Consider the following 27,353-nt stretch of genomic DNA (forward strand, 5'->3'; position numbering starts at 1 on the left):
TGTCAGGCTATAATACGGAAAACCTGACTGCAAACCATAGTGGTGCACCGTGTTGGGAAAGATGCCACATTCCTCGCACGTTAAAGAAACCTACTGTGGTATTCTCCCGGAGTAGAAACCATAGGGTTCCGCCACAGGAGGCTAAATTGCCAGATCCTACCCACCTCTCCCTATTTCCAGTGGCAATCAAAATTTGTCGACCCCATTGTCCTCGTGTCCCATCCCTTTTTCATTTCATGTTAATTTTGTCATCCATTTCATGTTCATCGTCTGAATATAGCTGAAATATTGCTGCTCGGACGTTAAACCCCAACAAACAAACAAACAAACAATCCATGGTGAAAGTCATTGAGGCATTGATCACTATGGTATTTCCATCTTCACTCAGAATTGATTTGAAATTGTTCATTCTTCTATTGTTTGAAAATAAAACGTCACCTGGTTTAATTATAATTGTATTTTTGATACATTACATGGACATTTTGGCTTGTGCTTCATAAATAATTCATATCCCCCTTTCTGTTTGAGTGCCAAAGGTTGCAGGTTCAATCCCCAGCCAGAAAAAAGACAAAAAATTTGTCTTTGCTGCTTCTCATTCAAGCTGACAGCATTTAGGAGTAAAAGCAAAGGTTAGCTTACAGAGGCAAGAGTCTGTATAATGTGTCTTTGTGGAAAATCCTGCTGAGCATGTCAGTCTAGTACAAAGCAGAGCTATTACATCAACTTGTTCTCGCCCTGATGTGCACGTACTAGGTTGACACTGGATGTTAAACAATAATTTATCCATTCATCCATAAAATCTGGTGTCAGTCTGGTACAAAGAACAGTTCTTATTGCATTTATATCATATCAACATCTCAGTTCACGATTCTAAAGATATGAACAGACCTAGAAGAATCATTCAGTTACATCTTAAAACATTTTCGATAAAAATATCATGAATCTTACTTTTTCACCTCCTGTAACAATTTTGGCCCCATTAAGTGTGACCCATCTAGATAGAAAATTTTCTTAATGTATTACTGAAGATGTTGCTAATGTTACCATTACAAACTGGTTACTTGTGTATTCATTTGATACAAAGTACACCTGCCAATGACATTCTGTATATTTAAAAATTCTACACCAGACCGTACAATTTAATTACTCAAAGCATCTATTAAGCACCACTGTGTGCATACATTTTAACTTTTAATGATGTTGTTGCTAATGTGACATATCCAAATGTCACTAACGTTACTCTTTTTTTGTCTCCCTCACTTTAGCAACAGCCTTAATTCAAAACATGTTTTTTTTTAAGAATCTGGCACAAATTAAACTAGTAAAGAGTAAATATTGGCAACACATGCAACTTTATACTGAATCAATTCTTTTTACAGTGTTTTATATGTCATTTACTTTGAAAAACATAAACTTTTTGTCCGATTTTCCATGTGTCACATGTCCATCATCTTAAACATATTTATTTTCCACTAATATAATAGAAATAGTTACGTATAAGATGCTGAATATCTTCCTAAACCCTTTACCTTTCAGAATTTATTTTTGTTTTATTGCTGGTTAAAGCCTTTAAACCAAAATTAATGAAATTTTGGACTAGGGTGCAAAATGTGGGTATCCCTGTTTCCTTGGCAACCATTCAATAATTTCTTACACTATTTACTCCCTTTTTTCAGAATTATGACCTACTAATAATAAATTTTCAGAAAATATAATTTTTATTCATGTAATGCCTTCTTTAGTTATTTATCATTAAAGTAGCAGGCAGAACACAATACTGTAAAATCAGCCATAAGCAAAATGTGTACAACCTGAAGTCCAACACTACATAATTTATTTTAGGGGTCTACTGTTTATATTCATTCTAGTATAAGTTTGAAGAAAAACAGAATGAGATGTCAGTAAAAGTAGAAAAATATGTGAACTGCCTGTGGAATGAATTTTCTACATTTTTGTCATTTCTAATTTTTTATCCTTTCATTGTGTCTTGAATATGTTTAATTTTGTATTTTTTTAATGCGCACAGTAAATATATCACAAATGTATCACAAGAGTCTATAGGAACTTTTCCAAGTATTAAGAGATGTAAGATAACTTTACCAAAAAGGTCTATGGTAACTTCCCCATGTAGAATGAGATATGAGATACCAACTACATCACAAGCGTCTTTAGAAACTTTTATATGTAGTTAGAATTTTGAGATACCAACTACATCACAAGGGGTCTAAAGTAACTTTCTCCAAAGCAGTAAGAGAAGGGAAATACCAACAAAAATTGAAGAAAATCTGTGAGCAATTTCTGAGGTGTAGCATCCACAAAATATAACGGATGGACAGACACGCACTGACACCAGTATTCCAATATACCCTTTCGTGACAAAAAGATTTAATAGCTGTTACAATATCATTTCTACGCCATTTCCCCATATTCTTACAAAATAAGGTGGTGCAAGTTGTTTTAAGGACAACAAAACCTAAGGTACTTTTCCTCTAACATTACCTTAAAGATAAATTTTTCTTAATTTGAGCAAGTAAAATTTTCATTAACTTGCTCAATAGGACAAGGTTTGCAAAATGTGAACGTCATTCCCTGGTCCTGTAACATTTCCAGGTCCTGTTACATTCCCAGGTCCTATTACATTCCCAGGTCCTGTTACATTTCCAGGTCCTGTTACATTCCCAGGTGCTATTACATTCCCAGGTCCTGTAACATTTCCAGGTCCTGTTACATTCCCAGGTCCTATTACATTACCTTTTCTGCAGTAGCTATAACCATTAAAGCTCTGTTCATACACAAAGAGAGGAGCTTATTCCTTGCATTCATTGTCCACGTCTATAAAAACAAATGTCAAGATTAATTAATATATATATATCTGTGTGTGTGTGTGAGTGTGTGTGTTATGAAATGTGTAGTCATATAGACAGATTCGCATATTGCAACACAATACAATTCTTTATAAATGCTTTAAAAAAATAAATGGAAAATTATAACCATAAAAAATAAAGAGCTACGCTTTAAGACCATGATACGCCCTTTGCCCTTTAACTTGTCCTTTCAATGAATTTATATGATCAAATAGAGATACTGTGAGCCCTGTCAAATATTCTCCCCCCCCTCAAAAAAAAGTAAATTAAAAATGTACAAAAAATTTGGCATGTCAAGGCTACCACAAGTTTAACTAAGTTTGTTGTCTTGATTTTTCATACATTCATTTTTATCTTGTTTAAAACACACTTTTCTGACAAGGTTACCAAGTACCTTTTATATTTATTAGTTGATTATCATTACAAATGGTCCATTTTCAATGATTTTTCAATGAATAAAATTTCCTTTGCTGTTTCCGCCTTTTTTTTCAAAGAGTAAAACTTCATTACACAGAAACGATAAATCTGAAATTTATAAAAATCGGAAGGGACCTTACATCAATAGATATGAACTATTCACCAAAGTTTCAAAAAACATGGTGAAAGTGTTTTGAATTATTGTCCGAAGTGAGGATGACGGATGGACAGACGGAAAACAGTATACCACAATGCGTCCTGTCTTACAGAAATGATTTTATGACTTAAAAGTAAGCAGTAAATGGTAAAATTAAAAATAAATATACAGTGAAATAAAGAGTCTTCATATTAAAATCAAAAACAGAAATGGGCTTAACAGTGGAATACAAATATCAAAGAAAACAACAAAAAATTGGGTCAGGTAAGGAAAAAACAGCATATAACAAAATATATCAGATTAGTGTCATATGATTCAAAATGTGTAATTTGTGAAAATACATTAAGGGCTTTTAATTAGTGTTTGATCGTAATACAGAACCCTCTAATTCTGATCCAGAGCTTATAGGTCCTAGACCTTTAACCCTTTACCTTGTCACTTTTATGAGAACTGCTGGTTTTCTCCAAATGAACCATTGCCTTGAAACGCGGAAAACTAAAGGACCTTCAAATGTTGAAAATAAATTTTAACCCCTGACATAAAAAGTGGGACTGATACTTAACACAGAACATTCCTACAAATTGAAATTTCTTGTATACTTAAAACACAAAAAAAAAAAACATTATGAAGATCGCTCACATACAGTAACATTTCGCAGTTTTTGCAATTGAAAACTTCTAAGGAATACTACGCTGACATACTCAAAAAGAGGATACTATTTTTTTTGTGATTATCTCCACCATAGTCAAAACTCATAAACATGATATGTTTCCTATTTAATGTGTTACCTGTCCAACTGGTCCATTTGGTTGGATATTAGCCATTCTACCCTGGATAGCCTGGATTGGTAACTTCAAGAATTTTGACCTAAAAGAGCAAAAAGTCACAATTTTTATATAATGTTAGTAAAATGTTATAATGAATTTATGCTATTTACAAATTAATAAATTGAAATTAAGGAGTTAAAAAAATGAAACTTTAGATAAAAAACCAAAATAAAACAAGAAATCCTGCTAAAACCAATTCAATAGATCTCATACTGTACTCCCTGTATCATTTGGTTCATGCTTTCTATTTGTATATATGAAAGTACTGAGAAAAATCAAATGAATGAGTTTGCTATATTTGATGCTCTACACAGTAGCAATTAAATTTGATTGTAAAGTTACATCAAAGTTGATGAGGACTTCATAGTTCAACTTCTACTTTCTACACCAATATACAAGGAGTTATCTATCATAATACAAATTAGTAAAAAAGTAAAAAAGAATTCCTGAATATATATCATTCTGAGGGGGTGAAATTGAAGAGTGCCCTTTCCAACATCTCACTCTCAGATCATTATTCATTAGTTATATCATACCTTAGTAGTCTAAGTTTACTTCTGTGTACACTACATGTATTACCATAATCAACAAAGTACAACTGAAAAAGACAAAAACTTCAAAGGATAATATGAGGCAGGTGAAATCTGAAAAACTCCCAAAGAATCATAATTATTACCACCTATTTAAAAGGCTTGGTCCTATCAAATGTTGGTCAGAAAAGTTAGGCACTCAGAAGAGAACTAGAAATCACTGAGATGGAATCCATCTTTGTGGGCCCTGCCATGCAATTATGCCATATATACAAAATGGATTTCAAAAAAGCTTATCAACTAAAAATTTTCTTTTTTTAATGCTGCACTCATATTCAAAATTTACCAGTAGAGAACGAAGTAAGGAATCAAATATATTCTGGACAGGAATTTGACCATGGTAAAAGACTTATCATCTTTAGGTAACTTAGCCACATGCCATAAATCAAAAGCCCATATCGAAAAAAAAAGTTACAGCCGAAAGACTTGTTTGTCACCATAAAAACAGGATTTTGACCTTGAGGTCAAAGTTCAAGGTCACAGGCAACTATCCATGGTACTTGATACATCATTATTATGTGATCTACCCACATGGAAAATATCAAACGCCTACATCAAAAGTAAAAAAAGTAACAGACACAAGTTTGTAAAGGCCGCACAAACAATTTGATCACTATAGAGCAACGGCCACTTTCCATAGCGGGGCCCCAATTATCGGTAAGACTGATAACTTCACTTCTGTGTAAAAAAAAAAAAAAAAAAAAAAAAAAAAAAAAAAAAAAAAAAAAATCATTTGATTTGTATTTCATTGTTGAAGCTAGCAAAGGTTTTCCAAGACCCATTTGGTTTTCAATTTCATTTAACAGAATATGAAAATAGAGTTGCCATGATTTTACTTTTAAGCTCCTGAATAAAGGTGCAAACTAAATACTGATACTTGTACTGGACGTAAGTATAGTGGACCCAATTTATTAATTCAGCATGATATAATTTGATCATGTTTCAGAACAATTTTCTTCCCTCCTTTTTGAAGACCACAATTTAATAGTCATGCTTTAACAGTTTTTTTTCAAGTATCTAAAACAACATATACACTGAAAACTAAACCAATTTATCAGCAAATAGCATTTTAAGTGTCAATTACCTCTACATGAGGTCCAGTTTCTAGCTTGGTTATGATACATCTATGATAATTATCATCCTCAGGGAAGACAGCAGCTACAACTAATCCTACAATCAGTAGTTCATCAGGGATAATGTAATAGTTGCTTTCAGCTGTCTTATAGCAGTATCTGTAATGAAATAAATTTGCTGACACATCTGATGCCCTGCATTTAGCTCACACTTGTTAATAAGAAACACAATATACCAAGTCTTCACAGTTAATATCTTAATCATACAATATTCTCTTATATCTAGGTAATCATAATGATCGATAGATTGCAAATGTGTAAGTGATATTGCCTGAAACATTAATAATGCCCTGAGCCACAGGCGAGGGCATTATAAATGTTTTAGGCATTCTGAGGGGTGAAATTAATACTTAAGGAGGTAGACCTAGGGTAAGGGAAATAACTCTTGAAATCAGTGATATTTTGTATCATATTCAATTTAACCAAAGCCTTTCAAGCTTTCCTTTGAAAGAGAATGAAATACGTCTGAGTTACTTCGATGCTTACATGAGATTGATGTAAAATGAGGAATACAAACCTTCCAATGATTTAAAAGAGTTGTGTCCCTTACCAAAGATCTACTTCCTTATGTAGCTAGGAATACTGTCACTGAACATCCTCACAAAAAGTATAGTCCACTTATTAACCCTGGAAGCACGTTAAAATTTCTTCCCATGGATGCATCCAAACAATAATTTTCATTCTTTGTACAATAATAGGTAATGCATTATATTCTTATTAAGTTTCTTTAAATTTCATTGAACAATGACATCCATATCACAATGGAAGATCAGCAAACATACCTTGGTGTAACCTTCAATAAAAGACTTACATAAAAACAGCATATAATGCCAGACAAAAACTAAACATGAGTACAAACTGGGGTGCTAATGAGAAAGTTTCGAAATCTGTCTACGAAGGAAATGGACACCCACATCTAGAATATGGCTCTAGTGCTTGGATGACGGCAGCTAAGTCTCACCATCAGACTCTAGATAAAGTCCAGAATCAGGCACTCCGCATCATCACAGGAGCCATGAAATCAACACCTATTATTGGTAATTAAGGAAATTACAAACCATAATTAAGTAAGAGAAGAGAATGTAAAGCTATGATACAGGCCACTAAATATCAATGCTTACCATACCACCCAATGAATGAGAGACTGAAACAACTACCCTCAGGCAGACACAAAAGATCCAGCTTCACACTAGAAAAAAGACCATTGCAAAGAAAACACCTAGAACATCTACCTAAGCATGTCAAACCTATAGATTTTAAAACGAATGACAATCTATGCACAGATAAGGAGGACAATGTAATCATTCAGACAACAGTTCCATTACTCAGTGCCAAAGATGAACAATCAAACATCGTCAGAAAGACCTTAACAATAAGCATGCTGGAAGAAGAGTACCCATCAGAACTGTACGCCAGAGTTTACACAGACGGTTCAGCCACAAATGCGACAACAAAAGGAGGGGCCGGTATCTACATAGAATACCCAAATGGAGAACAACAGTCAATGACAATACCAACAGGATTATATTGCTCCAACTACAAGGCTGAAGAAGAAGTACTCATCCATTCGGCAAATTACATCAAGGAAACCGCAGAAAATATGCAAGTAGTATTCCTAACAGATGCCCTCTAAGTAATACAAGCACTGACCAACAACAAACTACCACAACTTGAAAGAGCTATTTATTCCATCAAGAGCCTTAAAACTGCAATACAGAAATGAAAACGCAGATAAGATAGCAAAGGAAGGCACTCAACAACAGCAAGATGAAAATCCTGTCTGCTACACAGAGATGAAGGCCATTAAATCTCTGCACAATACCCCTCTGAAGCAAGATAGCTATCATCAACTAAAAAGATTTGTGCGAACTACAATCTTCAGGCTCAGGACAGGACACAACAGACTTAACCAACATCTGTACAGAGTTTTGAAGGTCATACCATCACCTAAGTGTCCCTGTGGAGAAGCAGAGCAGAATAAAGAACACTTTCTGAAGACATGCAAGTCACACCAGGCACAGAGAGAAAGAGGATATGGGATAAATCAACCCCCATTATAGAGAAACTATATGGGCCAGTGGAAGACCTACAGAAGACAGCCAGATCTGTTGAGGAGACTGGCATTCAAGTGTAATGGCGAACGACAAGAAGATTGAACAATTTGGGAAGACCAATTTGCACTTAAGAGTTATAAATCTCCCCTTGCAGTCAATAAGCAATAATTTTATTTCTTTACACATATATCTACCTTTGATGCCTAATCTTACTTTAAGTTTCATTAGAATTTAATGACTGGATAATGAATTGTCATTGCAACAGAAGCAGACAGACAAACAAGATGATTTCTGAACACTCTCCCTCCCAATTTTCCAAAGAAGTAAATCCTACTGCAAAGGGCTATTTCATTTCAGCATAGTCATAGGACAGCATTATCGACAAACTACATGGAGCAATTTTAAAATCACTTCATGTGGGTTGTCCATGTCAAATGGAATAGATGACATAAATCATTCTTACTCAAGCTGGTTCATTAATTTTTCCAAAGCACTTGTTGTCTTCTTGGATCTGATCTGGAACCAGAAGAGTCCAGGAGAAACAATATTGGAAACATATGACTCAAAGAAGTCACCAAGGGGGGGTAACTCCAATTGTCTGTAACAAGCTCCTGGCAGAATAGCATCTTCAGGAATGCTGCTTTTGGCTTCTTCCTAGAAATAACAGTATGACACTATTTTAACTGAACCAACACAAAGTAAGGTATCACTTCACCAAGTAAATGCAGTGCATCTCATTGGACATTAACTGATATCTTGTCACATTGTGGGGAATAAACTTTGCATATTAAAAATCAAAACCATTCATAGTTTACAAGAGTACAACTGAAAAACTTAAATGGGGAAGGGTTTAAATTAATGTAGGTCACAGATCTGTGACATTACAACATTATCACCCCCTCCCCTATGTTCTATACCTCTTCATTAGGAATGTACTTCAATTTGTCTGTTCTCTGTGGTACTATTGTATCTAATGGTAACACCATAATTATACCTACAGAATTAGGAAAAATTGTTTTATTATTTAAGCAGTGGTCCATAAGTAAATAAAAATCTGCACAAAATCACAGATAGCTCATCTAAGTCCAAAGTCCCATAATTCTAATACAAAATTGGAAATCCAGAAATGAGAAAGCATGCATTCATTCATGAAGGCAAACATTGTAAATAAAAATTCAAAACCCATCAAAGTGTTTTGGAGTTTTTGTGTGATGTGTGGATAGATGTCACACAGCAATACCTCTGATAAAGTAACACCAACCTGTAAAGGGACTGAATATACCTGAGAAAATAGTCATTAAGTTACAAAGGGACTGAATATACCTGAGAAAATAGTCATAAGTTACAAAGGGACTGAATATACCTGAGAAAATAGTCATTAAGTTACAAAGGGACTGAATATACCTGAGAAAATAGTCATAAGTTACAAAGGGACTGAATATACCTGAGAAAATAGTCATTAAGTTAATTACAGTCATCTAGTATCACAGCTATGCAAACATGAAATGAACTTATATTTGAACTCATTTGGAAAGGTTTTTAACTTGAATGTCATTATTTCCAATTATGTGATCCTTGGTTGAATCCACTTGCCCCAGGAATATCATACTGAAATGTATCACAATACTAACAGTTCAAGAAACAACCATCTACTCATTATAACCAGGATTAAAAAATGTTTACATATCAGTTATACATCTCTACTTCTTTGAATAAATATTGATGGTACATGTACATGTAAAGATTAGTTTCAAATACATAAAACTTTTCTTTACCTAAATCTTGTTCCATATTACTTCAAAGATAAGCATCAGGGGTAATTAAAGAGTAAAGCTTATAAGTTCTTACCATCCCCTTTATATTTAAATTGGAGTAGAGTATCAGTTAGAGATAACAGAAACCTTTCTACAGAAGAAAATCCAAATTCTTCTACATCAAGTGAATCACCAGTCAGTTTCTGCAATGCATATGACACATTTCAATTATGGTAATCAGACCAGTTTATGCCACTTTATAATAAACCATATTTTATAAAAATGACTGATTAAATCATGAATTATGTTATTTTTAAGTTTGATACAGTAGTGAGATTCACAATATATCCAGGGTAATTTACAGATTTCTTAGAAACTACGAGTGAACTACAGAGCAGCTAGTAAAGTTAAAACTTCAAAACAATTAAACAATGATTGCTCCATTACAATCCATTGATACTCTTCAAACAATTTACATCTTCTATTCTTAATAACCATGTAATTCAGGTTGCTTTATAAAGGATTTGTTCTGTTTATTTGCATGAGACTGTATGCATAAATGTGTTGCCTGTTCATAGTGATTTTATGATGAGTATTTTTATGCGAGTCATACCTGATAAAAAGCCAGGAAATCTCCAAGGGGTATACCATCCTTTTTACACATAACCACCTGACGAATTTTCTCTTTCAGATCTAGATCAGCACTCTTCTGACTTGAATGTCTTTGTCTTTCAGACTTCTCTTCAATTATGTATGGTTAAGTAGAATTTTAAATGGTAAAATGTCCTAATAAATTCTTATACAGTGATAGAAATAACTTCTTTGCCAAAAGATACATAGCTAACCCACCAAGTTCAGTTTTACATAACTAGAGGCTATAGAAAGCTTGAATTATTCACTTGGTCAAAAATAATCCTTTTAACTTTCTAAAGCTAGACTCTTGACCTTACATAGTTCTCCACCAGATTTTCATATTACAAAATAAATCCTTCATAGTCATTTTTGAAATCTTCAAGGGCAATAGCTCAAACATCGATCAACAGATCTTCATGATGATTTTGGCATAGGTCCATCTCACCATGCTGATTAATTTTACCCCTTGAAAAAAAGCCTAAATCCTTTGGTTTTCAAGTTATTTCCACAGATCCACAATTTTTAGAAATGGTGACCAAGTTTTTCAACAGATCAAAAATCTACTCCCACTGACTATTAAGGATATCCAAACTAACATTCATGCCATGTTTGGTTACAGTCTATTCTACTAGTAGTCTCAGTGGAGATTTTCAAAGTTGGAAATGTAAAATTCAAGAAAAAATCCATTTCATGACACATTACTCATTCATCTGTCTATCCATCTTTCTGAGGTCTCACTAACAACTTCCAGGTAAAATGGCCACCCCCCTTCCCCATGTAGTACCAAGAACACACTGAACCTAGACCTTTGCATGATAAGTGCATAATTTGTGTGTATTCTGATTAAAAGTAGTCAAAATAAAGCTGAGAATGTGTACTTCAGTTTAAAATCATATTTGTAATTTACTACAAAAGTGTATGAATACTGTTTACATGTGTGAGTAATTTGCCTCCGTGATGTCAATTAGCAGAAAAGGTAAAAATGTTGATTTTCAGTATTTTTTATTCAAGTAAATTTTGTTAAGAATTTCTATAAACATCGTACTATTAGCATAATGATTTTGAAATCCTTATTTTACAAGCTTTGCAATGGTATGCAACTTGAAGATGTCATTTGTCCTTGGAATTCCCAGTGAAACTTTGAAATTTACTTTTTATAACATGAAAGTAATGGAAACATTAGAAGTGGTCAGTTAGACCTGAAAATTTCAGCACATGTCCAACTCATCATACTGAACAATTTTACTCCCTTCAACCGTCTGAATATAGATGAAATACTGCTGCTCAGACGTTAAACCCCAACAATCAATCAATCAATCCCAAATTTCTGCAAAACCCCACTGTTTCTGAGTTATTTGTAGAATTCTGAAATACATGTATGCTACCTATGGTATATTTTTAGCAAAGGCGGCATGTTTTTTGCCAAATCAAAAATCCCCAAGCACAGGTTGTTAAAGATATTCTAAATAACATCCCTTCTAACTTTTGTTTCAATCCATCTAATAGTTACAAAGGAGAAGATTTTCAAAGTTAAGGGAAAAAAATCAATTTCAGGACCCATAACTTATTCAAGTGTCAATGGATCTTTCTGAAAATCTTGGCAAAGGTGCATACCATCACGCTGAACAAGATTTAGCTAAACCCAACTGTTACTGAGTTATATTCATGATTCTCCAATTTGACCCTTATGGTCTATTTTAGTAAATGTTTTTTTGCCAGATCAAAAATCCCAACACAAGAATTGCTAAAAACACCCTTAGGCACATTCATGCAACGATTGGTTACATTCTGTCTAATTGTTTCAAGGAAGATGTTTGAAAAGTTAACGGATGATGATGACAGACTACAGACACATAGTGTCCTTTTGGCCAGGTGAACTAAAAAAAATCTATCTCTGTTTTTGCTCCAATTTAGAATTTTCATATTTTGACTTGACCAATAGGAAAAAGATACTTCTAATTCCATATCATCTTCCAAATGTACCCAAGATGTTTTAGAAATGCTGGAATTTTTCATCAACATATTTGTCCTGTGTGCTGGACATGTTTTTCAACTTACGGTGGGCATTCCAATAGGAACAAATTGTGCTCCTCTACTCATTGCCCTATTACTTCACTCTTATGAGGCTGACTTTATAGCTGATCTAAGTTATCATTAAACAATCCATTTCAAGGATTTTATACATCGCATATACACTAAAGAACTTGAGATAAAGAATACTACAAACACTGTGAAGTCAGCCTCATATGGCCAAAATTTTTTTATAATCTGTTTTACGGGACCGCTCACCCTATTTTAGCCAAAAATAAAATAAAAATAAAAGTATGTGAATGTCGTTTTATTTTTGTAAATTCTGCCGACAGCTGGAATATTTGCGAGAAAATCCCATGCTAAAAATAAAAGAAAATAGATCGCAAGTTTTCATTGGACGAGTAAAAAAGAAACAACCAATCAGTGATCGTTTTATTTTAGTAAGCTTTCAGAAGCTCTCGGCATTTATCATTAATTAATGAAAAGCACTGAAAGTCAATGGCCGACCACAACAACAATGGGATCGAGGGTCAGCCTACAATTATTTCAAACTCGTTCACTCGTTATTTTTAGGGAATACAGAAAGGTGAATCTTTCAATCCATCAACAAACTAACTGATGTTTTGTTTGTTGGGGTTTAACGTCCGAGCAGCAATATTTCAGCTATATTCAGACGAAACTAATTGATGAGATTGTCGATGAGAAAGCTGCGGTTGTCATAACGAAGATGTCCTGCCTTGGTCCAACGAACATTTTCATTATACAAGGATTAATTATATAATTAACTCCATGACTATGAAATAAATGCTTGTTAACCAAACAACATTCTCGCACACTGCCCAACACACTAGTGGGCAATATTAGCTTAAAAGTTATGTCTAAATCTCAACATATCTTGTAACACAGTAAAAACATTCTGCACATAAATTATTTACATTTTTCAAAGCAAGAGTTGTCCAACATAACACCTCCGCAATTGATACTGATGTAACCAACTATTTCAATACCTATTGCAAATTCAAAATAATCATCTTATCTAGAAAATGCTCCTATCTAATGACCAAGAGATAAGATTATCCTCTATGGATAAATTAATGGAATCACATTTATATACTGTACTATGTAAACATCTTGCCTATAAATTACCATTTTATCTGGCCTGGACAGCTGATGATTACTGGTCATTATAATAATATTATAATAAATGTACATGTCATTATTGTAAACAACACAGACGTTTTTAAATTTAACTATCAAATTACATAAACCAAAGATTGATGGACAACACTGCACATCTCAGCTGCAGCTTTTTAACAAGATCATTTCACCTACCAATAAAACCATTATCAAAACACATTATATCAATAAGATGCCAACATCCAGTCATAACTAGGACACAATACAAATGTGATTCTCCAACTAATAACCATAACTGATCAGTGACAATAAGGTCAAATGTGGCATGGGTTCTGATGTATTTACCTAGGCAAAAATATATTGTCAGAAGGGTCAAACTGTTCACAAATGACTTGAAATACACATTCAAAACACTTAGGAAATGTAGCCAAAAACTTGGAAAGGGGTACAAATGTATCTACACATCAAAAATATTTTATACATCTTCTTTTCAAAAGTAAAAATTTGTGTGTATTCTCTGTTTCATTGTGAAAACAATATCAATCAGTCATAATAATTAAAGAAGTGAAATGTAGATCAAAATTGGGTATGAAAAGCTTTTACTTTTCGCACATTTAGAATATAGCAAAACAAAAAACAAAAAAACAAAACAAAAAACAATTACTTTTATTTTTTATTTCTTCCATCCACTCGCCAAGATTTTGCCTTTTATTTTGATTTTTATTTGCTCCCCTCAACCCAATTTTTTTTTTAAAAAATCCCGTAAAACAGATTATCAAAAAAGTTGGCCTACTTCACCCTACAAATGTACACTTAGAGAAATCCAAGGTAAAGGAAACTATTGACCGAACTATATGACAAACAAGATGACTTTTCATTCCATATTGTCAACTTTCCTTTCATCTGTGGCAACATCCCTTCATGCTTATTTACTTTTGTTATTTTGTATGTATCATTTTGGTTAATTTATGTTCTTTGTTGTTATTGTCTGTTTACCAGGACTAATCTCTGTTCCTGGATTACAATCTTTTGATTTCATAGAATCTTGATTCCCTTGATTACTCTTTGCATCTGCGAAATGGAGTTTTCATATCACAACTAATATGTTATGCCTGAGCTTGCCATAACTAAGCAGACTTTTTGTACCACACTAGACTTCTTACAAAAAGGCTTCTGAAACATGGTTTTATAGCTACAAGATGAAGTCATCACTACAGAAGTTATATTGTTGTCATCCTAAACTCTTGGATTGTTACAGTATATCAATCTGCACCAAGAGAACTGATTTGTTCACTGTGTTATAGTTTTCCTTTCCTCTTACATCTACCCCAAACTTGACTATCTATAAGCAGCTTGGTGGGTGTTTCTAGAAAAGCAGAGGATGCTTACCATACTGTGCACCTGGTCCACGTTCCCATTTTTTAGTGGAGTCCAAGCTGCCCATTTACTTTCATGGCTTTGTCTGTATTAATTTGTTTATTTTATGTTCTTTGTTGTGTGTGTCTATTTCCATGTCTGGTCTTTGTCCCTGAATTACATTCCTTTGATTTCAACTACATTCTTGGTTCCCTTGATTACTCATGGCAATTTAGCTAGAATTTATTTACAAAGTATAACACTGCTTATAATGCATACAATATTTCAGGACCCATGTAAATAAAATTTCAAAGGTCCAAGGTAAGAAATTGAGTGTACCGGACCTCAGGATTGATTTTAAATACAATGGGGACATAACTTTTTGTAGATTTAAATTGGTCTGGAGCTGGCATGCAAGTTAACTTCTGGTAGTCTTTAGTTTGTTCATTTGCGTAATTTATATTCAGTTTATTTCTGTTGTAACAAGGGACCTTTTTGAACAGAATTTAAGGAGTGATCAATGGTGTAATATTTTTTCCACAGTGGTCAAATCTTAAAGGGGAGGGTTGTGATCATGCCAAAGTACTTCAACCCTGCAGCATATTGAGAAAAACTTCATTAAAGATTCCTGATGCAGGGATAATTTTACGAGTCAAAAAACAAAGCGGAAATTGGAAAAATCAAAAGTACATAGTAAATACACAGTAAAAAAAAGAAGAATCATAACGGTAAAATCTAGATTTGAAATAGCGGACTTCCGCAAAAAATTGGAAAAAAAATATGTCTGTTATGTAACCAGAGTACTTTGATACCTTTTTTTGTTGGCTTGGCAGGTATCCTAGCATCAAACAGTAACCAGTCACCTTTAGAGCTAGGTCGTTCAATACGGATCTCATCTGGGTAGGCATTACAAAGCTCAATTACACTCATAAAACCAAGGTCCTTAAAACTCAGCATCTTATCATATTTCATCTTTAAAAGATCGAGAACAAGCATACTGTTATACATTAAAGAAACATATTTTGAAAAAAATTTTGACATCCTTACTATGATCAATGGCTGAAAAAATGCCCGAAACTGCAATCCCCTTGCAATACTTTTGTAAACAAAAATCTTAATTGCTATTGGTAGAAAGAATTTCCTTTATGCATAACCTTAAAAAAGAAAAACTAATTTGTATGGTCAACAGGAAGTAAATATGCAAGGAACCTAGGAAATGGAAGATATGGTACAAGTCAGCAGTAATATACCAAATATCTAACCATTCCATCTAACAGAAGCTGTTACCGAAAACTTTAACAGACAAACAGATGAACAAGGTAATTGCAATACAGGCCCCTACTCTAAACTATAAATGAAAAAAGAATTACTGGCACAGAGGTTCCTATAAAATTTCATCAAAATCCATTGAGCTGTTTAGGAGGAGCTGCGCTGACAAGAAATGTGGACAGGCAGAGGGATTCCTTTATACCCCATTAACTTTGTTTGCTGGAAGTATAATAAAACTCATATTGAAATTATACTTCATTAAAAAAAAAAACCAAAATGTATAAACAAACTTAACAATAACAACATGCTGGGAAAGAAATCTCAATCCTTTCCGCTGACACCAACATTTTATACCAATGACTTAAAATACATGTCTGACCCTCGATTTATCTGGCAAATTCAACTTGTTTTTGTTTGTTCATTGACTTTGATAAAAAAATCATCAATTTGACTAATACACCATATTGACTTACAGGTGTAAAAATACAGTATAATTAGATAAAGGGCAACTTTCCTTTTTTTAATAAACTGCATTTTATTGAAAGTAGTTTGCTCAGTGGCAGATCCCGGTGGGCTCCCCCCCCCCCCCCAAAAAAAAAAATTCTTGACAGGATCCCCGGCAAGGATCACTTAAGTGTTTTTCATGACTTAACACATACAATTTTCAACACTTTTTTTTAAGGCCCCCCCCCCCCTGGATCCACCACTGTTGCTGACCTAATAAATAAATACCATCAACATTTTAATAACTACTCATGATTGTTTTTTTTGTGTTAGCATATTTTATAAGGTTTTGAAATCAGCTAACATTACCCACAGTGTACAACTCTAGCACTGGGCTTTTAGTCCCTAGCCAGTGAATTATCAGTTTCAAGATAGTTTAATTAAATAACAAAAAATTGATTACCTTATACAGGAAGGGAAGTTGACTAGCCCACACACCATCAGGTTTTTCTGCCAACATCTACAAAATTAAAAGATGCGTGATTCTTATTACCCAATCCACACTGTTTTTCAGATAGAAATAAGTGTACCCTGAAGATTTTTTGTCATTTTTCAATAAGCACTGTTCAATTCAAAATGTCAATTAGCAGAAAATGTAAAAATGTTGATTTTCAGTATTTTTTATTCAAGTAAATTTTGTGAAGAATTTCTACCATCATCATACCATTAGCATAATGATTTTGAAAGCCTTATTTTCCAAGCTTTGTAAAGGGATGCAACTTTAAGGTGTCATTTGTCCTGAGAATTCACAATGAAATATAGAAAATTACTTCTTTAACATGTAAAATAATAGAAACGTTAGTAGTTAGTGAGACCTTAATAGATTAAAATGAAAATTATAACTCTGATAGATCTCATTATACTGAACACGTTCATCCCATATCAGAATTTGGCTAAACCTAACGGTTTTGGAAATATATGCAAATAACTACTGTCTGACCCCTATGTTCTATTTTTAAGTAACAGCGGTCATCTTTTTTGACAACTCAAAAATCTCTACATCAGTTCTATGCAGGATACCCAAAAGAACTTTCATACCAAGTTTGGTTCCAATTGGTCAAGTAGTGTCACAGGAGAAGATTTTTATAAGAAATAAAATTAAAATTAGCAAATAAACATCAAAAAAGGGCAATAACTCCAACATTGCTTAGCAGATTAAAACAAATATTTGACCATGAATAGATCTTGCATGCTGATCACTTTAACCCTATGTCAGAATTTGGCTAAACCTAAATATTTTGGAGATATATCCAAAAATGACTGTCTGATCCCAATATTCTTTTTTTAATAACAATGGCCATGTTTTTCAATGGATCATAAATCCCCACTTCAGTTCTACGCAGTATACTCCATTCATACCAAGTTTGGTTCTGATAGGTCTTGTAGTTTCAGAGAAGAAGAGTTTTGAAAAATTGTTAACGACAGCAATGGACATAAAGTGATGGCAATGATCCAAATGACCTTTGGTCGGGTGAGCTGAAAATGGGATAGGACACAAGGATAATAGGGTCGACGAAATTTGATCGCCACTGGAAATAGGGAGAGGGGGTAGGGTCATGTGACATGTGACATTATGTATATATAAGTATTAAACATACATCTCTGATTTCAATTTGAAGTTGTGATGGCCCAAATGAGAAATCAGCATCAGTAAAATCATGGTCAATTTCTGGCTCATTAGATATGTTTGAACTAAAACTAGATTCACTATTCTTTCCTACAGAAACCTTGTCTCCACCAGTTGCACTCCTTTTAACACCTAAAGAAATACCATGAAGATAATATTAACAAACAGAATCAGTCAAAAAATTATATCAAAATGTGCTCAATAATGTATATTGTAACCAGCACAAAAAACAAACTTTTGTTTATGAAAATGCATCTAAGACCCTTTTTAACAAATCTTAATTGAAAGATGATAAAGTTTGAAGATTAAAATGTATAACTTGACAGCATTTTTTTATTGTACAAATGTCACTTACATGACTGATGATGGCTCATAGTTTGGTCTTGAAATTTAGTTACAAAATAAACCAAGCTTATGTCCAGCAATGAATGGATTGATATAGCACTTACATGTACAATGATACACATGACTCCATAAACTATTTTACAGCCCACACCATGATGATGTACAGGTGATAGAGATTTTCTTGATAAAGTGACAATATCCCGATGAACTTACTTAAGTAATCTAAATAAGTCCATCTCTATCCACTGAATATGATCATTGTATTGTAAGTTTATTAAGTAATGTGTATCCAGAATCCAGAGTTGGAAATTATAGCACGCCCGACTGACCAAGACTGCCCGTTTTACAATAGGGCGGCCTAATATTAAATTTCAACAGCCCAGTGGTTGGGCTACTTTTACAGGTGATTGGGATTACCCTTTTCTATTTTTGTAACAAGTTCTCAGTATTACCTCATTCATAACGAAACTTAAGAATCAAACTGATCAAGTAGCATTACATCATCACACGTTTAGACTCAATCTCTACTGGAAGTGAGGTAAACCCTTGTTTGAGTCAAATCAAATCCTACTGGCTGATTTTCATTGAATCAACCAATAGCGATCGCACTTATAAAACAAAAATATCGACAGAAAGGGAAAAAATGAATTTGTTTTTGTTAAATTTGAAAAGTTGTGTCTTTAAGGCAATATTTTCAACTTCCCTCCCCCAAAAAAGCGACCTTGATTCCAAGGAAAAGAATAAATTGTATGATTAATCTAAGCCAAAACAATTAACTGTTCCAATCTTTAAAACAGAGTTTCAAATGGTTAATTTGCGACAACTCGCATGGAAAGTTATATTGTCAACAATGCCATTCACAATACACAAGTGGAGTTATGTATACATTGTATTTAAATCAAGCTTATAAATATTTGACATATACATGTTACTACATATACCTCTTCCCTTGCCTCTGCCCAGTTTGCTTGATTGTTGTGCTTTCTGACATTTTTCTTGGGGTTCTACACGATAAGGCAAAAGACTAGAATACTGTGGATTTTGTGTATTAAGTTCTTTAGCAGTATTCCAAGATTCTTGAAACCTAGTTTCATTCTGTTTCTTTTTATCACGCCAGTTTCCATCTGGGGCTTTTGCTTTAGCTGGTAATACTCTCCATTCCCCTGCCTGGAATTCTTTAAGCATAACAATATCAGGAATTGAATACAGTAGTTCTTTTAACGATACAAATCCAAGTCTTGAGAATGAGAACATTGATCCAAAGCGTCTTGAATAAGCAGTGTCAAAATGTGTCAGTGGTAAGCCATTGGAGTAAGATCTGAATAATTCAGATATGTTTTTTCTAATATAATGTGGTAATGTTGAAGGAAGTTGTCTTTGTTGCTTACGAGGAGGGGGTCCTCTGCGCATAGTGGCATACTTTTGTGGGTTACTGATTTTTTGTTTAGACACAAGCTTGGCAATATGGCGTGTGGTATCATCGGGTATGACCTCAAGACACATCATTCCCCTCTTATATGTAATGTTTATGACTTCAGTCATGTCATGGAGCATGTCTTCTAGAGAAGAATACCCTAGATCTCTAAAGGGAATGGGTCTGTCCATAAAATTGTGAAAATCTCTCCTTAATTCTTCTATTGTCAGGGCAGCTGGACTAGACATTAATAAAGCCCTGATTTCTTTGGCAATTTCTTGCCTTTTCTTTGCCATGTCAGTCATTTTTAAAAAACAAAATGTGCGTAGTTAATCAGAACAAAAACATTGAGGTTCCCGCCAGTCTATCAAAAGGTCCATATGCAACATAAACAAATTCAGTTCTTCCAATCCGGAGTAAGTACAAAATTAATAGTAAAGAAAATACCTATAATAAATGTTAAAAACAATTGTAAAATAAAGTAAGCAATTTTAAATTCTACTGTGTTTTTTCCTCGCGATATTTAAGTAATATGTCAAAGTATATTTGTATTTTTTTTAGATTACGAAGATGGGCAATCCACTTTAGACAGACCGTACTGGTTCCTTGTCACATTTTCATCAGCTCTTCATTTAGGGTACCAACATCACAGAAAATGAACTGCAGCGTATTTGTACGTAGGACAGTTTACAGATGCTTTTCCTCTGCATTTAGAAAATCTTACAGGCAATTTAAAGAAGGAATTTCGGACAATCAAAGGAAAAGTTATAATTACAGGTGTGCACATAAAATTACACAAAATACAGAAAAGTTCTGACCTTCACTCACTGAATCAGTGATTTCATGTTGATCCGTCCCCAATCATAAACTTACATTATGAATTAGGAATTCATACAAATATTAAACATAAGTATTGAAATTAATTATCTTATCCTTTTCTATCTGTCTTATCTTATTTTTTATAATATAATAATGAATAGATCATAGTTCATAAAATATTGTTAGTATTGGACCTAATTGAGTACAGTTTAGAGTTTTACATATAATTATTACATTATAAAATGAAAAGTAATTAGTCAATTTGATTTTTTTTTATCATTAAAGGGTTATTGTTTTCCATTTAGTTGTTTTACATCACGATTTTGTGAACATATACATGTATATATGAAATACCCTGCAAACCATGTCTGTCACTTAATAAATATACAAAACCTTATAGTTTCTTCATTTCTTAGTAAAGAATTTAGATATCTACGTTGAAAGTGTGATGACCGTAGTTATAAATCAAATTGTCTGTAAAGAATCAGTTTTGGTACATGTATATGACACTAAATTTTATGCAAATATAATTATTAGAGGGGACAGATAAACTTAGGGATGGAAAAGTTCGGGGATGATGGATCAGATTGACCTGCTTCCAAGTTCGGTAGCCCAGCTCAAAATCTGATACTGGGGGTCACTGCTAATTTTTACCTGGGAAATTTGGCCAAGTAGTTGCTAATCTAGAGGTAGACAGATATGAGCAAAAACTTTTCCTTGTTTCTGCTCACTTCTCTCATTTGTCTTTAACAGGGAGAAGTTTTTGTAATAGATTACATTGACAAAAATATCAATATTTCAAACAGAATTTACTAAAACTTCTCCTTGTCGTTGGTGTTTAGATTAGGCCCTGGAGCCAAGTCCAAAAAAATAAACTTTAAAGTTTTGGTTCGATTTCAAATTGCATAATTTCTTATGAAAATCACTGTGCATTTTTCAATCAGATTTCAGATATATACCTATTATGTTTTTCAAGTTAAAAGGGTTCAAAGTGGCCACACCCAAAAAAATTCACTTTTCTATTTTTTTTGGTCAAGTTTCTGAAATTCTTGTTCAAATTTTATTTTTTGTGTTGTATGTTTATTTTGACCAAACCAGTTGCTGTGTCCATAATGAACTGTAAATCCCTGTGCTTAAGTGTGTCAAAAACCAATATTGTGTCACCGAGGTGACATAATCTTGGTCATATCATGCTGCTCTCCTCAAAGCACTTCATGTATACATGGAATGCTTAAGTGGCAGTCAAAATATATAATCATTGATTTTTGGGTTTTTTCATCCTTCAGGATCAAAATACCTTATATCATTAGTTAATATCAGGAACTTCCATACTTTTACTGAGGCCCCGTGCAGATCCGGGTTTTAAAAGAATAGGCCTGCAGCAGCGCTAAGCTTGTCGTTTAAGGCGACTAAATAGTGCTCAGAAACCTAGCCGGGGGCTAGGCGCGCTGCTCACAGAGCAACTGGGATGTGTGCCCCAGGTGGTGGAATGGGGTACCCCTGGCGTGTTACATGCTGGGGTTGTCAGGCTATAATACGGAAAACCTGACCACAAACCATAGTGGTGCACCTTGTTGGGAAAGATGCCACGTTCCTCACACGTTAAAGAACCCTGCTGTGGTATTCGATAGGAATAGGAACCTTTGCGCTCCGCCACAGGAGGATAAATTGCCCGACCTTACCCATCCCCCCTTTTTCGAGTGGCAATCAAAATTTGTCAACTCTATTATCCTTGTGTCCCATCCTTTCTTTTTCATTTCATGTTCATCGTCTGAATATAGCTGAAATATTGCTGCTCGGACGTTAAACCCCAACAAACAAAGAAACAAAACTTTTACTGAGCATTACACAGAATTTAGTCCACATATATCTCCTTTTATATCAATTAAAATTTCTTTCAAAATCAGTAAATAGAATTCAGGCAGTAATTCAGCTCAGTTTAATGATATTTTACAAAAAAGATCTAGACTTTAAATAAAATGAAGATTTGAGGGACTACTTTTGGCCTTGAAAGATGTTTAGAAATTCAGTTTTTGCCAAATGTGTCAAAAAGTATTAAATGTGTCAAAATTTTCATCCTTTCATCAATGTTGTTCATAATTGTTGTTTGTAAACAGGAGGTGAAGAGCAATAATTTTAATGAAGTAAAATTGGCAGGAAAATTCAAATTGATTAAAAGTGTCTATCTTAAAAAATGTACATACATCTAGGAAATTATTATTTTCTTATGCAAAATTTCTTTTTTATGTAATTGCAAATTAATTATTGGACAGTTTGACTCACACATAATCAATAAAAATTGTGGAATCTCATACATAAAAAGAATAGGCTTTGTGGTAGGGTTTTGGTTAAAATTGCTATATTTTCTGTGAAAAATACAAAATAATGGAATTTTTACATTAAAAAAATACTTTTACATAAACATCAGTGTCAGTGGGGAAGTATCTCCCACATGATCTGTTCTAGAGGTTAACAGAATATATTTGAAATTAGTATTGAGGATTAACATTCAGTTTTAACTAAAAAAAATAGTATCTTAATTGTTTGAAAAATTCAAATTTATAATTACAGTTTATTTTGCATCAAATCATCTTTGAAATTGGTTATTTATGCTACAATTTTACAGAATCAAAAACCTCAAGTAATAACAGCACTTTGATTATACCCCTGCAAACGAAGTTTGGGGGTGTTTAAAGGTTTCACCCTGTCTGTCCATCTGTCTGTCCAAAATATTTTCTTAGCAGCTTGCAGCATTGTTTTGAAACGTTGTGGGATGTAACATTACCACATGGAGATGTGCATTCTGTCAGGAATTTATACTTGGACAAAAATTGTATAAATCACAGATGTTGAACTTACGCATTTTTCAGCAAAACTAGGTTTGATGCTTTGTCCACAACTCTTCCACGACTCGCAGGAGTGAATCTTTGTAAGGTGTTAGATAACCATATTGGGTCGATTTGTATATTGTGAGGAATCTATGTTAGGACAAAAATTGTGGAAATGACAGCTCTTTCTAATTAGGTATTTTAAGCAAAACTTGGTCTAATGCATCATCTACAACTCTCCCTTAATTACTTGCAGGACTATAATGAAACTCAGTGGAGTGTTAGATTACCATTGGGATGTGCATATTGTTGAGAATTTTTGTTTGGACAAAAATTGTAGAAATGGCAGCTGTTGGACTTAAGTGTTTTTTTAGCAAAACTTGATCTCATGTGTTGTCCGCAACTCCTCTTCAACAATTTGCAAGATTGTTATGAAACCTGGAAATAGGGTGTTGAATTACCATATTGGGATGTACATATTATCAGGAATTTATGTTTAAAGTAAATTTGCAGTTATATTTTGTCATTGTGTTGTCAGCAAAAAAAAGTACTGGTTGCAGTTTGGAGTTCAGAGTGGCAGCAAAATTGTGTGTCAAAAGTGCTTAGTTTTCCCCAATAAAAATTGTTTCCAAAATGAATCATGTGTCCACATTGGTCCTCAAATGTACAGGGTTCAACAGGCTGCAGGAGACAATATATCCATTAGGGGCAATGTCTAATTTATTACTGGTAATATGTGGAAAAGTGTTGCATTTATCTTAGACCAGTAATTAAATTAAATATACAGTTCTACGTGTATGCATGTATGTAACGAGACTTGATCTGTTTTTGTTCATCCAGCAGATAAAAATCCCTATTGTTATATTACCCTGCACTCCATAGTTTTAAAGGTCCATGATTAGTGTAAAATATCCTACAATTAAATCAATATTGTGAGAAGTATTTTTTATTTCTTGAAGGGGAATCATTAAACAAATTGGACATATTTTTTTGGGGGGGAGGGGCAAAATTAACATATTAAAGATCAGTGACCACAGTAAATTTGTTAAGGGATACACTGAATCAGCTAGAGATTTTGACCCATTTCTGTATTTCACTAGAGTTTCATATTCAGTAATAATTTACATTTGACACTTTTTTACATTGGTTATATATTCATCCAATCTCCTTTGATGTCTAAGTTGCACATAATTATCTACATGTAATTTTGATGTATCCTATACAAGTATAAACCAATTTAAAATTGTAACTGAGTTGGAGCTAACAAAACTATTTGTATTTGTATTTGCATATATTTTTTTAAATTCATTTATTTTTTTAAATTATTTTTTTTACTTTCTACTACATCAACATTACACAGTTTTGTAGACATGTTCATAATGTACCAAACTGACAATTTCAGTGTAATTTTAAATGTGTTTTTAAGTATTATTACAATCACTTAAGCACTAGATTTGGTTATCAGATCCCATTTATTTAAATGTTTTATGTTGACAAATACTTGTCAGGTTTTTCTTGTACATTTATGTTTTTGGACGATCTTAACATGAAATTTCAATATTAAAAGTAGCTTCATTCAATAATAATTTTTTGAAAAAAAAAAAAAAAGTCTGCACAATTATTAGCTTTCTGACTACAGTTTTTATAACTATCATGAATTATTTTTCATTCCATTTGTATATCCAAATGTACATATTTATTCATATTTGTTGTTGTGAGTAGAAATCACAAAACTACTGAAATCTTTTTAAATGACTTCACAATGCCATTTTAATAAATAGTTGCTTGATTCAGATTGGATTTACTCACCATTTTACCTCCAGTAAGGAAAAAGTGAGCTAATACATACAAAATGACATATTTTTTATATTTTAGGAATATTGGTTTGTCTTCAACAGTTGGCCTTTTAAGTGCTTCAAGATGCTTTTTAGGATTTGCCAAAAAAGACAGTGAAAAGGAACAAGAAAATGAAGATCCTATGATTTTATACATTAAACGAGGCAGACTGGCTGCAGCACGTAAAGAACATGAAGATGCTGAAAAATTCTTTCATATGGCTTTAATCCTAGCTGATGACAAGTTCCGTGAACAGAAAATGGAAAGAAAAGAGTACTTAAAAGCCAAATTAACAATATATGATGGTATGGCAAACCTTGCCTTTGTTCAGCAACAGTTTTCAAAAGCAGAGAATTTGTATAAAGAAACGATGAAAGCTCTTCTACAAACTGGCAGGGAGAAAACTGATAATGCAATGGTAGAACTTACTATTAAATTAGGTACAATATATGCTATACAACAAAAAGATGAGTTGGCACAAATGGGGTACCAGGATGCGGTGAATGTAATGGAGGAAAAAATAAACAAGGAACCAGAAAGTGACCCAAATACATATGCATTGTTGGGTCTAGCGCTAGAGAGTTATGGAAGATATCTAATGGTACATAGAAAGTATGCAGCTGCTGAACCATTCATTGTACGAGCTGAAAGTATTGCCACTAAAGTGTTAGGTAAGGATCACCCACAACGTATAGTATTATTAAATGACATTGCCACAATCCAGATCATGAGAGAAAATCTAAAAGATGCAGAAACTACACTTAACCAGGCTGTAGAAATCGGAACAAAAGCAAATGTTTCTGAACTTCCAGCACTACACTCTAATTTGGGTGCCATTTATCTCAGAACTTCTAAGTTAGACGAGGCAGAAAAAAACTGTTCTATAGCACTTGACAAGGCTAAAGAGATGAAAAATAAGTATGCACAAGGTCAAGCAGAATTTTGTTTGAAGAAAATTTTAGAAGAAAAGAAGAAAGGTGTATTGTCAGCTTAACTTAAACTATTTTTATTGTTAAATTTGATTACATTCGTACAACTCTGTTCTAGGTATAATTAGGGGGATTTCATTACAATAACTAGATCTTTTTGATACCTTGTGCTACTATAATGGATTCATACTATTATTTACAGTAACTGAAACCTTTCCTGTTTGGTGTTTTACATCTTCATTGGGTGTTTTAATGAATATTGACCACTACATGCATCTTATTTCAGAATACATTTGCAAACAGTATTTCCATTACTTCCCAAATGTGTTAGAAAGCTAAGATTAACATTCTGTGATAAAAGATGCCAGTTTTAATGTATATGCAGATGGTCCTTCGTCTTTAATGTTTGTATGCAGTATGTACATGTTTATTTATTAAATGGGTATAATTTTTTTCTGTTTTTATACATGCTGGTCCTTTTTTCTTGATTTTATTAATCATACCACATAGAATTAAAATGTACATGAAAATAAGTGATCAAGACCAGTAGGTGGTACACGAACATACACAGGAACATTGTTGAACTTAACCTTGTGGGGTCTAATATAACCACATGGAGATGTGCATACAGCCAGGAATTTAAGTTTGAACAAAAATTGTAGAAATGATGACTGTTGAACTTGGGCATTTTTCCGCAAATTTTGATCTCATGCGTTGTCCAGAACTCCTCCTTAACAAATGGCAGGATTGTTATGAAACTTAGTGGAGTGGTAAATTACCATACTGGGATGTGTATTTTGCCAGGAATTAATGTTTGGTCAAAGATTGT

The 27,353-nt window shown here is 33.4% G+C and overlaps 2 protein-coding genes across 2 annotated transcripts in view; one reads left to right on the plus strand and one right to left on the minus strand.

Annotated features, from left to right (window-relative positions):
• LOC148611084 (tudor domain-containing protein 5-like) overlaps positions 1-20,523 on the minus strand; it is a 58,956-nt gene extending 38,433 nt beyond the window's left edge. The window contains exons 1-12 of the mRNA XM_088591224.1: positions 19,640-20,523; positions 18,325-18,485; positions 17,130-17,186; positions 15,766-15,925; positions 10,410-10,537; positions 9,891-9,999; positions 8,960-9,036; positions 8,506-8,696; positions 5,940-6,087; positions 4,802-4,863; positions 4,227-4,305; positions 2,752-2,832 (exon numbers count right to left, since the gene is read on the minus strand). Coding sequence (XP_088447350.1) covers positions 2,752-2,832; positions 4,227-4,305; positions 4,802-4,863; positions 5,940-6,087; positions 8,506-8,696; positions 8,960-9,036; positions 9,891-9,999; positions 10,410-10,537; positions 15,766-15,925; positions 17,130-17,186; positions 18,325-18,485; positions 19,640-20,417 — 2,031 coding nt within the window. The 5' untranslated portion in view covers positions 20,418-20,523. The remainder of the gene's footprint in view (positions 1-2,751; positions 2,833-4,226; positions 4,306-4,801; positions 4,864-5,939; positions 6,088-8,505; positions 8,697-8,959; positions 9,037-9,890; positions 10,000-10,409; positions 10,538-15,765; positions 15,926-17,129; positions 17,187-18,324; positions 18,486-19,639) is intronic.
• A 196-nt stretch (positions 20,524-20,719) lies between these two features.
• Positions 20,720-26,976, plus strand: LOC148611087 (tetratricopeptide repeat protein 19, mitochondrial-like). Its single transcript, XM_088591226.1, has 2 exons — positions 20,720-20,889; positions 25,635-26,976. Exons 1-2 carry the CDS (start codon positions 20,768-20,770, stop codon positions 26,587-26,589), a joined length of 1,077 nt encoding a protein of 358 aa, XP_088447352.1. The 5' UTR covers positions 20,720-20,767; the 3' UTR covers positions 26,590-26,976.
• Positions 26,977-27,353: the final 377 nt, after the last annotated feature.

This window comes from Perna viridis, chromosome 7, assembly GCF_037379345.1.
Source record: "Perna viridis isolate PV_CMFRI_1.1 ecotype Kerala chromosome 7, ASM3737934v1, whole genome shotgun sequence".
In the NCBI taxonomy this organism is placed as follows: Eukaryota; Metazoa; Mollusca; class Bivalvia; order Mytilida; family Mytilidae; genus Perna; species Perna viridis.